Source organism: Aquila chrysaetos, chromosome 13 (genome assembly GCF_900496995.4).
Source record: "Aquila chrysaetos chrysaetos chromosome 13, bAquChr1.4, whole genome shotgun sequence".
In the NCBI taxonomy this organism is placed as follows: domain Eukaryota; kingdom Metazoa; phylum Chordata; class Aves; order Accipitriformes; family Accipitridae; genus Aquila; species Aquila chrysaetos.
Window position 1 is genome coordinate 21,040,946 of NC_044016.1, and position 13,814 is coordinate 21,054,759.

The following is a 13,814-nucleotide window of genomic DNA, read 5'->3' on the forward strand; positions in this document are numbered from 1 at the left end:
GAGCACTGCAGAGGGGGAGGACAGGAGAGGCTGAGGGATTCGTCCATGTTTTTGCCATCATATTATTCAAATACACGTTACTTCTGTTAGTCAACAGTTTGGACATTAATAATGATTTTAACAAAGTGCCAACTCCCTGGAAAGACAGAAGAGGTGCAAAAAGGAGTAGCTTGCTGCATGTGCAGTGCTGCTGCCTGGGTGCTGGGTGGCCATGGCAGGTTGTGGAGCCCGAGCAGCTTGCTGCCCACTAGCCCTGTGTCCACTCTTGTGTCACTGCTGCTTGGTCAGTGCATTGTGGCGACACCAGTTTGTACAGGCTGACCTCAAAGGCAGATCTCCTCCACTGCCCAAGCCCAGCCTGCCCTAGGTCTGTGCTGCTGGTGGATTAAACCAGCATAAATCTGAGTACTTCCTTTGCCCAGGTGATTGGGTTTAGAGCATTTTGGTCATGCCAAAAGAATGAAAAAAAGAAAAAAAAAAAGTAGTCTTCGAAGCTCAGCTAACCTTGAGGAAGAAGTAGGTGCTCAGTTCAGCTTTAACAGGTTGTGCAAAATCTGTGCTTGTTTCAGAAGGCTCACTAAGGCTTGTTGCTTTAAACCCTTTGATCATCTCCTCAGTGATTTGTTCCTTTGCATTGTATTTCACTAATGGTAGCTGGAGCTGTGACTCTAGAGTCACCTGGAAGCATTGTAGCAAGACAGAGAAGTATCCCGGGGTACTCTCACTGAGGCACCGATTCTTAGACACGTTTCTGGGTTTCTCTGTTTCTTGAAGTGTGACTGGATTTTTCCCCTCAAACAAGCACAGGTGTCCCATTGGGCTGCGCAGTCACCTTCAATACATCTCAGCCACTTTGGTGATCACACAAATGCTTTTGGAGTAGGGACCCAAGGGCTGTTTGCACAGGAGTCTGGAGCTGAGGCTTTTTTCTTTAAAAAAAACCTGTTCTCCTAGAGCTTGTCTCTCTCTGCTGTTGGTCAGGGTTACAGTGGGACATAGTTGCTGTTTGGGGGGCATGAAGTTTTTAAACTGTTCTGGGAACTTCCTTTCCACATATTTTTCCACAGCACTGGTCTTCACTTGTTTTCCTGGCTGGACTGACAGTAACTGGGCTCTGCTTGGAGCCCTAGCTGGAGAGATCCCTGGAGATTATGGGTCCCCTGGTCCCACAGAGGCTGTTCGCTCTGGCTCAGGGCTGAGATAGGTTGCTGTGTAATTTGGGAAAGAATTGTTTCTCCTGCAGCGTCTGTTATGCCTGTTCTAGGGACATGTGCTAAAAGCTGTACAGAGCTTCAAGGCCCTTTCTGACTCTGCTCAGTAGTTATCCCAGTCCCCTGCAAGGTAAATCATAGTAATCAGGCCTGGTTTAGACAGGCGTAGAGCAGTTGTGATTTGACCAGGTCCCTGCTTTAACCACTCGCATGTGCTCCTCTCTGGGAGAGATGAGAGCAGGGAATTCTTGGTTCTCAGCCCATGCAGGAGGGTCCCCCCCAAAAAGCTCCATATTCTGCTTTGCAGTGCTTAGAGCTGCTCATCCCAACAGGACCAATGGTTTTAAAATAGCAGTTGATACCAGCTGTCCAGGAGATGGGGAAAATTGTTCAATTTTATATCTCCTGAGACCTTTGTGTCTCATACCCAGCACTGGCTCTTCCCCTCTGTGGCTTAAGAGGTAGCTCTTCCACCCTGCCGGGGGGGGGGCTGCCACCCTGGGGAGTGGACGTAAGGGGCTGGGGTGCTGCTTCTTTCCCTTTTTACCTCTTCTTTCCTCTCTGCAGCTCCTGCTCAGGCCCAAATCATCCATGCTGGGCAGGCGTGCGTGGTGAAGGAAGACAACATCAGTGAACGTGTTTACACAATTCGGGAGGGGGATACGCTGGTCCTGCAGTGTCTGGTCACAGGACACCCCCGGCCACAGGTAAGCTTTCAGTCTTGCCTGTCATCCATGCTCCCCATGGCACTTCTTTGTAGTCTCCATGTAAAGGAAAATTGTGGGCAGTGGGGTGCCCAGCTTTCTCCTATGTGTTGGAGTCAGGCAAGGAAGCCTTTTAGCGCAAGCACTAGCTTGTTAAGCTATGAAGCATCGAGCCTTACTTTCACGGAAAACAGTCCACAAAGCTTTGCAGGAGCCTACACAGACCTTCTAGTGGTGTTCAGTATGTGAAGTCCCCCAAAAAACTGAAAGCCCAGACTGAATCCATTATACAAACTACCCTCAAATCTTTAACCCTTTTACTGCAAAACAGGAGCAGGCTAGAGGAGGCTTCCCACATGTGCTGGCCATAGGAGTTGGTCCTTCATGGTCCATCAGTCTCTCGGTTTCTCTGGATGTACAGACAAGGGGAACCTGCTTGGGGGAGTTTGGGAAGTTGTTTGTAGTGCACTTCACTGAGCCCAGCGCAGAGCCCGCTGGTCATTGCTTTATGGCCACTGACCAGAGGCAGATTCAGACTTGCTGCACTGGATATATCTATGCTGTGGTGAGTCACGGTTCAGTGGACAGGTATGGAGCTGAGCTTGGCTAACTGTTGCAGTCCTTCCCCAGGGTCCCTAGAGGGTTGCATAGCCTCAAGTCCCATGCAGCCACCTCCCCACCCTTCAGATACTCAAGCAGTCTGGTTCAATGTTAGTGTGGATGTGCCTATAGAGATACTGGACCAGAGCATGGTAGGGGTGGCAGCTGGTGCGTACTGCAAGGCTGCATGTGCCAGAATACACTCAAGGGAGCCATGTGCCTTTTTGGCCCCCTTCCCCAATCCCACTAAAGATATTTGTGCTGAGAAGCCATGCATCTGTATACACCAATCAACAGCTCTGTGGACTTGCTTGTGAGGAGCTACTTGGCTAAGAGACTATGACAAAGGAGAGGGAGAGAGTCTCAGCCAGCAGGATTTGAAATGGTTTATCCATCAAAGCATATCTTGGAAACAATAAAAAGGAAATGATCTCAGCCAAGCCAGCAAAAATGACCAACCTGGGCTTGTGACAGTGATAGGCAGATGATAACTGTGTATGTCAGAAACGAGGAAGAAGGTAGGGCTGGCCCTGCCTAAGGATGTTGTATGTGTGGGAAGGTGCTGGCAGGTTGCAGGATTTTGAGACTGGGTAGCCAGAGAGATTGCTGGAGCAGAGCCTGATGCAGACACGATGGTAGTGGGTAACATTGTGGCTTGTCATTGCCTGGACGTGCATGGGGGACACCAGAGCATGGAACCAGGCGTGACTGGGGAGGCTGGAACCCATGCACATGAAACGTGGCATGTGTCCTATCTCTGCCCTCCCGCCTCATGGATAGATTTCTTCCCCAGTAAAGCTCTTATCCTAACCTTTGTTTAATCTTCTCTTTTCCCTTCTGTCAGCCAGTCATTAAAGCATGAAAATGTGGCCAAAATACTTAAATGAGATTGAAATTGAAAAGATTAAAGAGCTGGCTAAAGTGTCCTTGCAAACAGGAGACTCTGAGAGTCTTGGGGCCTTCAGACAATTTCATAATAAGCCTACAAAGGCTAAATAAATCCATGGTCATTAGTTCTGAAAATCTGCTCAGCCTAGTGCTCTGGGAGTGGCATGTAGACACCCTTGCTCTTTCTAGAGCATCAGCATCAATCAGGTGATGGCAGTGAGCTTTAGGCAAAGTCTGGCAGAGTGGTCAAGGTGTCTGGTCCATTTTATCTGTGGCCAATGTTGAATGAAAATCTGTCTTCTTTCTGGTGGCTGATCTTGCTGGATCTCAGCCCCAGAGTCTAGATGGGCACCAGTGTGGGAGACCACCGGTCACCAACCTTTAGAAGGGAGGTTGCAGATATAGGAAACCAATGGGCTGAGAAAAGCTATCTCTCTCTTTCATTGTCTGGACTGCAGAAAACAAGGGAGAAGCTTGTACTGCCACTGCTAGGGTTGTACCTCATTCCAGACATAAGAATAACCATTCGTTCTCTAGGAGCGCTGTCCTCTTGCCACCATTCACCATGAAATATCATGCAGCTCCATTACCCCTGCAAGACAGGATCTTAAGACAGGCAACATAAGGACAAAAAAATGCAAGATAGTTTGAAATCTGAAGGGATTTTTTTCTTTTCTTTTCCTGTATCTTTAAAATCAAAGTACAAGCTTGTGTACTGCAAAAGGATGACTTATAAAAATAACACACACAGGGGTTCCCTGTGGGAAAGGGGCAAGAGCCAGATAGCAACCGCATTTTCTCACTCTTACTTGGAAAAGCAAACAGCAGAAATAGCCTTGCTGTCCAGAGAAAGATGAAAGAGCGTTGACTGCAGTAAAAGCTCTGTAGCTGTGAGCTGATGTCTGCTGTAGCTTCATGGCCTACCAGCCACATGGGGTCCCAAGGCTTAATGCTGAAAGTGCTGTGCTGTGCAGACAGTGTTGTAAAACTAACCAAGCTGCTGGGTTTACAGGACCAGAGCAGGAGTGGTAAATATGCAGTGTGTGTCTGGGTGAACTGAGGGGTTATCCTGGACACTCGGATGTGAGGATCGGTGATGGATGAGAATCAGCAGCTGGTCTACTGAGACATACTGAGATCAGTAGTTGAACTTTGGTAAGGTCTGGTGGTGCTGTAGGGCCTGTTTTTGAGGGTGGCTATGGAGGAGGGGGAAGAGGAGCAAAGGGAGTGATGCTGTCCCTTGGGATCTCTGGTTTGTGTCACTGATTGTTTGTATTTCTCTTGTTCTCATGCAGGTGAGATGGACCAAAACTGCTGGCAGCGCGTCGGACAAATTCCAAGAGACGTCAGTGCTTAACGAGACCCTTCGGATTGAGAAGATCCAAAGGCTGCAGGGGGGACGCTATTACTGTAAAGCAGAAAATGGGGTTGGGGTCCCTGCCATCAAGTCCATTCGAGTAGATGTGCAGTGTAAGTCGTTTAGCGGCAACCCAGACCTTCCCACAGTTCTACTGCATGTCTCTGCCTTGCTGCGGGGCCGGCAGGGAGCTGCATTGCCCTAGGACCACGTGCACCTGATTCAGGAGCAAAGGGACTGGTGCGGTGTCCCCAGGGTCCATTTTCCCCAGGAGATTAGATCCATCCATGAAAAAGATAGCTCTGCCTGTCCATGTGAGTCGTTCTTATCTAGGTACCATAGTGTCTATCACTGCCAGGGGTCCCTAACACTTGTCTGGGATGTACCATTGTAGATGGCTTCTGCTTTCTTTGTCTTCAATTTGAAGCTGGCAATGCTTGAAGCAAACCAATGCTTCTTGAAATTGGTAGTGCCTCATATGCTTGGGGCATTCCTGAAACCAGTGCCCTGCTCCCAGCATTGCTACCTCTGTAGCATGGTGGAAACAGAGCAAAAGACTCTGGGATGCACTTGAGGAGGCTGAGCTGTGAAGGGCTGAACATGAAGGAATCTGTGAGGCCTTGGCTTCAGTGACTCAACGTTTCTCTGGCTGGTTGTGATGCCCTTCCTTCTTGTGTCCTGGAGATGGTGTTAGTAGTTCTCCACCTTGGGCCCCAAGTTTTGAAGGTTTCTCATGCTGTCTTAGTGTTGTTTATTCTTGGGCTGCTGTGGCCAAAAGGGAGGGAAATTAAACTTATCCCATAACCCCCATATGGGAGGAATCCAAGATTTAAGGTCTAGGCAACTTTTGAAGATATTTGCTCTCCTGGGGAAGATTACCATTCTGCCCGTTGTCCTTGGCTATCCACTATTCCAGTTTCCTCCAACCCAAGTAACACCAAATCCCTCTCCTCACTCATATCTTTTGGGAAGGCCTAGCCAGCAAGAGGTTGATGCTAAAAAGATGTAAAGTGTGATAAAGCAGCTGGAACTCTCCCTGAACCTGTCACCACCTATCCCCACACTCCTTCTAGCAAGACAGTCTTCTGTGCTGAGGTGCGCTGTGGTTGTCCGTCAGTAGAGCAACCTCCAGGCTTCAAAACCCCAGTACCTGCCTGGAGTCTGGGCAGAGCTTTGCTGACAGAAATGGCTGCCTGACTGCTTCCTCTTAGTCCTACTGTCCAGCCCTACAATGATGTGACTCTCACAAAGTATGCCATAGACTTGAACTTCCTTAGGCTTTGGCAAGTTCATGATCTGCAGTTCTATTATATGCCTTGGAGCAGCTCCAGTCTCTGTTCTTTCCTTGCTCTACCCCGTATTGGAGTAGTGTAGTATGAGCCCTATCCCATAGGCTGGGAAAATAGATTGAGCATCTCTTCATGGGCATTGCATAGCTTGGCTTGGAGGAGTTCTGATACCCACCTGCCACACAGCCATCTGCCTGGCTTCTCTGCACATTTCTTCTCCTACATGTGGTGGAGGCATATGATAACTCTCCATTGCAAACAGGACTTGCTTTTCTCAAGTCTCAGTATGACACCTTGCCAGGGCCTGTGTTCTAGGAACAGGACTGTGGCATGAATCTTTTTATGCCCCGAGGGCACTCCCTTTACTTCTGGGGTGTGGGCTGGAGCTAGAGTGATGTAGTGTCCTGTGGTCCCTCGTGCAGCTCTGACCTGTAGAACTATGGGGCTAATGGGGTGGCCAAGGGCTTTCTCATACTAACATCTACTCTGCAGATGGACTTGGTAATGTACCTCTGGTTTGCTCACTTGGTTTTGGGGGAGGAGAGACTATTTTCTGCTAGTATTTGCACTAGGTACAAGGGAACACATAGGAAAAGGCACAGTTTTTGTTGAACGCTCACCCCGGCAACCTTCAGCTGAATGAATCAGAATTTGAAAACAAACCCCTTATTTCCCCACATCCCAGTTTGTAGTTAGGAGTAAGTAATCACCCTCATGTGAACCTTGGTATCCTTGACAGCTAGTGCTAGTCCTCACTCATACTTTTAGTATTAGACAGCAAGGTTGTGCAGAGAGCACCATTGGTGCCAAGAGGATGTTAAACTGGAAACACTAACTTATGTAGCAAGTTATTCTTTTGCCCCAAGTGGACATCAACTGAGGCTTTAAAGTATTGGTTAGATACTGGCAAAGAGGCAGCTGCTGTTTGGAGTATTTCCATGTGAGAGAGAGAGAAAGTAAAGAAAAAGAAAGAATGGATGTTTACAAGCTTATATTGTGCATAAAACATCCTATGTGATCATCTCCATGAGCAGCCTTGGGCCAAATTTATTTGTGCAGCTCACTGACATCAGTGGCATTACTCGTGCATCAAGGACATACATATCATCGTAGGTCTTATTTTAGCTTTTCTCAGGAGGGCTAGACTTAGAGCTGACTGCTACAAAAGAAGGCTGAAAGACTCAAGGGAGGAAAGGTTTAGCAACCAAAAGGAAGATGTGTTCTGTGTGGGGAGTAGCTGGGAGCCAGGAGGCTTGAATGGTGAGTATCTTCTTTGATCAGTACGGGAAGTGTTTTGCCATGCATCCTGCTGAGGAATGGAGCCTCAGAAGGATGGTAGCTACACAGTTACTCATGTGAAGTGTGAAGAAATAAAGGAGGGTTAAGGACAAAGGAGGAGAGAGGAGAGGCTGTGCCCAAGGTCCTGGTCCAAGAGAATCTGGTGTAAAATTCAGTCACCCTATGGCCACACAGAGACAGCACTGTATGGAGAGGAGATTTTTTTTTTTTCCACCTGTGTATGTTTTTCTTCAGTCTTGGCACGGGGGTTGTGCTTTGTCATTGTTCTGCTAATGGCTCTACTCATATCTCTGAGCTATGGTGTGGTCAAGCAGACAAATCTCAGGTCCCATTACAACTGCTATCTACCAAGCATACAGCTCATTAAAATATGCAAATCCATAAGCTGACACTTGTGATTCAGCAGAGAACATACATTATTTGCATGATGTTAGCAGAAACTCATCCCTGCTTCCCTCTTCCTTTCTGGGAGTCAGATCTCCAAGCTTACAAATCTCTAAAACAAAATACCATGAAAATTAGGTGGCACAGGAGAGCAGGAGGTGATGAGCATACATCCTCTTCCTCTCTACTAACATGTGCAGAAGGCAGTGCTGGCAGCACAAGAGGATACTGGGTGCATGTGCCTCAGTTTCCTTGCAGTTGAAGATGGGGTCATAAGGCTGCTGAAAACGTAGAATTGCTTCAACTGAGCTCAACAGATGCCTTAAGATATGCTTAAGGGCACAGGGACAGATTTCAGTTTAGGGGGCCAATTAGTCCCATCTTGTCAAATGGGATCTTTACATTTAACGCTAATCAGTCTCAAAGTGGTTCTGGGAGGAGAAAGATCCACCCCCTCTGAAGTTTTCCCTATGCTTCCTTGATGTTCAAGCATTGATGTCTGGTCCAAAAGCCCAAGAAAATGATCCCTTTTTAGGAGGGCAACCCTTGGGGATCAGTGTGCTCTGAGAGGATGGAGAAAGTATGCTCCCTGCAGGGCAATTTTTTGTGTCCTTGCAAGCGAAGTGACTGATAACCATTGATTCAATCGTGATGGCTGCAGCTGGTGCATGAATGGTGAGGGAATTGGAAGGAGCATTTTCTGTAAAGGGAGAAAACAAAAGAATCTAATGAGTTTAGGGGTGGGTGATGGGGATGCAGTGAGTAGAAGTTGCTGAAGAGGGAGAGTCAGTACAGACCTTGAAAAGAAGAAAATACAGGGAGAATATTTTAATAGGAAGAGAGAGAAATTGTACATACCTTTCACAGTGTTTTGCATCTCGTGTTCCCATGGCATCCCACGAGACTTGCTCCTCTCTAGGAGATGACTCTCCATCTCAGATCCTTGATCTTGTCCTAACTTCTGCTCTCACCCCTTGACTCAAAGGTGTGTCATGTCCTTTGTGTGGGCATCTCACAGCTGTAGGCTTAGCTCCATGGTTTCAGGAGGCATTTGGGATCTGGATAGTGGAAGCAGAAGAAATTATGATGGAGCAAACTTTCCTGGGATCCTTCTGACCTCTCACTGAAGTAAAGAGCAGTGATTTGGGGTGTGGGGTGTCATTGAGGAAGGTGAAACAGCCCACTGGTCTGAGGGGCATGTGGCAGGCAGGGAGTTTGCTTGAGGACCACATGGGATCTGCAGAGCAGAGGGTGCTTTCTATTCTCTGAAGGTTGTGTGGTGAGCAGGAGAATTTTGGCTTCTCCTATCTGTTCCCTTTAGATAATATTTGTGTTACCTGCCCTCAGATCAGCTCTTAATTCAGCAGTTATTCTCAGCCAAATATATGGGAGCTTCCCCTCTCCTCCTGGCACCTGGAGCATCATCTGCTCTGCAGGCTGTGCGTGCAGACCAAGCTTCACTAACAACTGCTGCGGCCCTCCTTACCTTCCTTCCAGATCTCGATGAACCTGTTCTCACCGTTCACCAGACCATCAGCGATGTACGTGGCAGCTTCTACCAAGAGAAGACTGTCTTCCTCCGCTGCACTGTCAACTCCAACCCACCAGCTCGCTTCATCTGGAAACGGGGAGCTGAGACGCTTTCCCACAGTCAGGACAATGGTGTTGACATCTATGAACCCCTCTATACACAGGTGAAAAAAAAAAAAACAAACGTCCACCAGCTTGTGTTGAGCATCTTGCTGATGCAGGGCACTCAGTAGTGGATGGTGTTTCTTTCCCTGTGTGGATTATGATGCTGGGGAGAGGGTGGTGGTCACTGCAAGGAGCACTGTCTCTGAAAGGGCTGGTAGAGCCTATTTTGTATGCGGGTTCCCAGGGGACAAGAGGAGTAGAGCAGCAGGAGGGAGCGTGACAGCCTAGAAGTCCCTTCTTTTTTTTGGCAACTGTCCCTGAGAGTAGGTCACAGCTCCCCTATGAGGTTACATGCCTGAGACTAAAATCCAAGCAAACAATCCCAAGATTGGGTCTCCTCTAGCACCCATTACTAATTTTTTCTCTTAATTGAGTGCCCAAGCTCTGTAAATCAGGGGAATTGCTTCCTGTTTAGTAGTGTGAGTGAATGGCAGGAATTGCAGTGGGGTCCATGAGGCAAATGATGAAGAGCTTTTCCTAGTGCTCATGAGTAACAGAGGCAGCCCAACTGCCTGAGCTCTTTCTGACTGTCATCCTGTGTCAGGGTATCCACATCCTTTCTGCTTCTGCTTGCCTATGCTGGACTCACCTCTCTGAACGCCACTTTCTTAGCAGTAATTAGCCTGCCAATGCAGTTGGAGATGGAAGGGAATTTTTCTTTTGCCAAGGCACTCTGGGCATGTTATCCTAAGCTGAGCTCTGGCTCTGAATGTCCTTCAGATGCTAACCAGCCTCAGCGCTTCCAGCAAGGCTGTTCGGCAGCACAAGGCAGCGATGGGTGGGAAGGGAGGGCTGAAAGGGCTGCTCCCCAGGGCACCTGTTTCATCCCACACACCTCCTTGCGCTCCCAAAGCTGGGCCCTGAGCGCGTTCTGGCTGAGTTTGATTTCTGAGCGATGCTCCAGGCAACTTTTCAGTTAATGTAGTTGTGTTCGCATTTTATTGAAATGTGCTGTTTCTGTAGGTCGTGGAAATGGGCAGCCAAATGGAAACATTCAGGGGGATGAGGAGAGAGAAAAGAGCTGCAGGTTAGCGGCAGATTTGCAGAAATGCTGTAGGTCAGCACTGCTGTTGGGCCCTGAAGAGAGCTTTGTCTAGTCCAGTGCTACGTGGCACGCAACCAGGACATCCCTGGCCTTAGAGGAAGCCACCATGGGCTCTTCCAGCTTTCACTAAGCTCAGTGTAATTAACAGGAGACATTGCTTAATGAGAGGATGTCTTAGGAATTGAGATATTTTCTTGAACTAAATAAGGCATCTGGCAGGATTTCACCGTGTTGCAGCATTAATGTGTAGATGACCCAGCATCCTGCAGCTCATATCAAGCAGTATTCCCACCATGATGGGTCATTGCTACCTCTGAGAGAGGGTGTTAGGACTGCTGTGCTCACACAGGCATGCCCTTACGGTCCACACCAGCATAAACCTGAGTTTGGGTTGGTAAGAGTTGAAGTTAACAAAAACACACCTCTGCAACACTATTGGGAGGGGAAAACCTTGCTGGCGCTCAAATGCCCTATGCTTAACAAAGCACCCTTTGCAGGGTTTTGTAATATTGTCTTGGAGATGAGCTGGTATCAGCATCAGGTTTGGGTAGGCTTTTACATTAAAAAGGAGGTGAAGACTTTATTGTAGAAGTTTTTTAAAACTCATTTACCCTGAACGTTTATACACATTTACCCCACATTTACTAATCAATAAACAGGATGCATATGACCCTGTAAGTAAGTAGTTGACATGCACATTGTAAATGCCATCGTTTGTGTGGCATAGCAACAAATCTCAGGGGACAAGACTTTCTTAGGGTTATTGGTCTCCTAAGTATTTATCTTTCTAATTTACTCAGTTCAGATCCTTGCTCTCTGTATATTAGCATGCCTGAGCTCATCATCCAGTCCCTTGAGGTTGTCCTCAAGAGGATTTGTCGTGCTGACACCTTCTCACATTTGCAGGCAATTATGGAATTGTTTCTCCAAAAGAGATTTAGACAAACACAAGGAGAGCAACAGCGACAAGCTGTCATGGGAAGACGTATGAGTTGCAAGGTGTGCAAACCACAGGATGCATCTCAGAGCTTTCCACATTCCATAAAGAAAAATATACAGAATGCATCTATTGTTAATTTAACAACTTGATTCTGTTTCTATAACAAGCCAGTAACTAATGGAGTGCCAGGGAGTGATTTTTGTTTGGTTGTTACCATAGTACAAGAAAAGGCTATCAAAGTCCATGCAGTCACTCTAGATTTACACCAGCATAAATAAGATTAGAACCTGGAGAAGAGAGATCAGAAAGTTTTGGGGGCTTCTTTGAGTATTTATTGGAATTATCTTTTTTCCCTCTGTACTGCAAATTTCTACCGCCTAATTTTTGAACTTGTCATATTTAGGCCAGCATTAATGCCTGAATCTGCTCTGATTTACTTTGGGTTTGCAATGTTGAGACCCCAGTGATGTCCCTTGGGATCCTACCAACATGTCAGTGTGAGATCTCAGGGTCTGTTCTAGGAAGTTTAAGGTTTTTCAAGTTTTGCAAGATGATTCTGATGGCAGTTGATGAGAAATTAGACCTAGACCTGTTCAGCAGTGCTTTCAGGTTAAATGTCAGTTGGTTGCTGGGTGTTTTGAGAAATCCTGGAGGTGGAGTTACCACTGCAAACATTTTCTATCTCCTTTATATATAACTAGGGGGGCTTGGAGTCTGCACAGTTCCCTGAGGTTTTGATGGGAGCTGCTGGTAATCTGTATAGTTTGGGACAGGTTATGGACTTGCAGTGATAAGCTGTGCTTTGTACACCTGTGTCTTTACCAATGCCCTCCTTTTTTCCCAACTCCCAGGGTGAAACCAAAGTCCTGAAGCTGAAAAACCTGCGTCCCCAGGATTATGCCAGCTACACGTGCCAGGTGTCCGTCCGCAACGTCTGCAGCATCCCTGACAAATCCATCACCTTCCAGCTCACAAACACCACAGGTAAGAGGGGACACAGAGGGCCCCTGCAGCCCTCCGATCCCTCGCCTGCTCAACAGCCATTACCCCTCCAGGAAGGTAACACAGCATCCTGTCCAGGGCCTGCAGCACCTCACGTTCATGTACACATGAGGCTGCTAGGATTACAAATCTTCACGTGGCCAGGGATGCTCTAATTTCTCGTAGCTCTGCGTATAGCCAGTGCCTTGGCCAGGCCTGCCGTGAGATCATTAAAGCAGGCTACATGTAGGTGTTGAGGCACTATGTAGTTTTTAACCCAGACACTGTTTTATTTATTTATAATTCTAAGAGTGACTTTAAAAATAGATTTGATACAGTCTAGAGTGGGGCAGATGCTGCAGGAGTTCTTACAAATAATTCATTCGTGTGTGACTCTGGCCTGGTTTGCCAGGCTGTGCTCTCAGCACCTCCCAGCTAACGGGCTCCGCTGGTGCCGATGTTTATGGAAAGCAAATATCTCTGGTGCCTTCCCAATAAAGAAATCTTACACTGATATTCATACTGGCAGTGCTTGGGTACACCTCCAGTTGCAAACAGAATCAGCTTGCTGCCTCTTGCTTGACCTGCAATAACTGACTGATAACTGAGTATCATGTACCAAATACTTGCAAGGACCTAACTGCAACCTGTCCATTAAAGAAAAAAACCAAACAAAACCCACAAAACCACACCCACAAAAACCCTCCCACAAAGCCCCCACACGTGTTGAATGTTTTCAAATAATAAGTAAATGTCAGGAAATTGCTTCCAGCCCTGAGGTATTCCATGATCAGAAAGAAAGGCATTGTAGTTGTTTGAATTATTCACCTCTCTAATGTAACACAAAGCAGTTTTCATCCCTTGTGTCATCTTTGTGCAGTGGAGACAGAACTCTTTTGATGTTGCCAACTGTTGATGGGATATTGTTGATACTGTATAAATTATGTTTATTGATCTGACTTGAGCCCAAGGTGCTGAACAATAGTGGCATCATTTTATGTAGAAAGAAGAAAAATAATGAGCTTAAGAAAGGGAACTATAGCTAATGTCAGAAAAAAATATTCTCTGTGTGGTAAGATCTCTGAACATGTCTTGAACAACTCACACCACTACCTGAATTTCTCTCAGGATGAGACTGTAGCGAATGGTGGAATATTCCCTTTAAAAACTTATCTTGTGCTCATGATGAAGAAAGGGATCTCATACAGCTTTTCTTCCCTGTTGTGTCTTTTACCTTTGAAGAGTTAGAAAATCAGATTTCTCTTCATGTCCACACCCCCTGCCACCCAAGCACAGGTAAGCTACCCTTCATTTCAGTCCAGCCCCTTTACTGAGTGAACGGGGAAAATGTATTTTCAGGTTGGTAGGCAGATCAGAAGCCAGTGGTATGGCTGAATTTACACCAACTTCTTAAGTACTTA

General features: G+C 46.9%; 1 protein-coding gene across 5 annotated transcripts in view; it reads left to right on the forward strand.

Moving 5' to 3' along the window:
• Positions 1-13,814, forward strand: part of MDGA1 (MAM domain containing glycosylphosphatidylinositol anchor 1) — a 152,509-nt gene that overhangs the window by 47,926 nt on the left and 90,769 nt on the right. For all 5 annotated transcript variants that reach the window (XM_030034531.1, XM_030034532.1, XM_030034533.1 and 2 more), the window contains exons 2-5: positions 1,779-1,918; positions 4,699-4,873; positions 9,230-9,426; positions 12,264-12,396. In XM_030034531.1, coding sequence (XP_029890391.1) covers positions 1,779-1,918; positions 4,699-4,873; positions 9,230-9,426; positions 12,264-12,396 — 645 coding nt within the window. The remainder of the gene's footprint in view (positions 1-1,778; positions 1,919-4,698; positions 4,874-9,229; positions 9,427-12,263; positions 12,397-13,814) is intronic.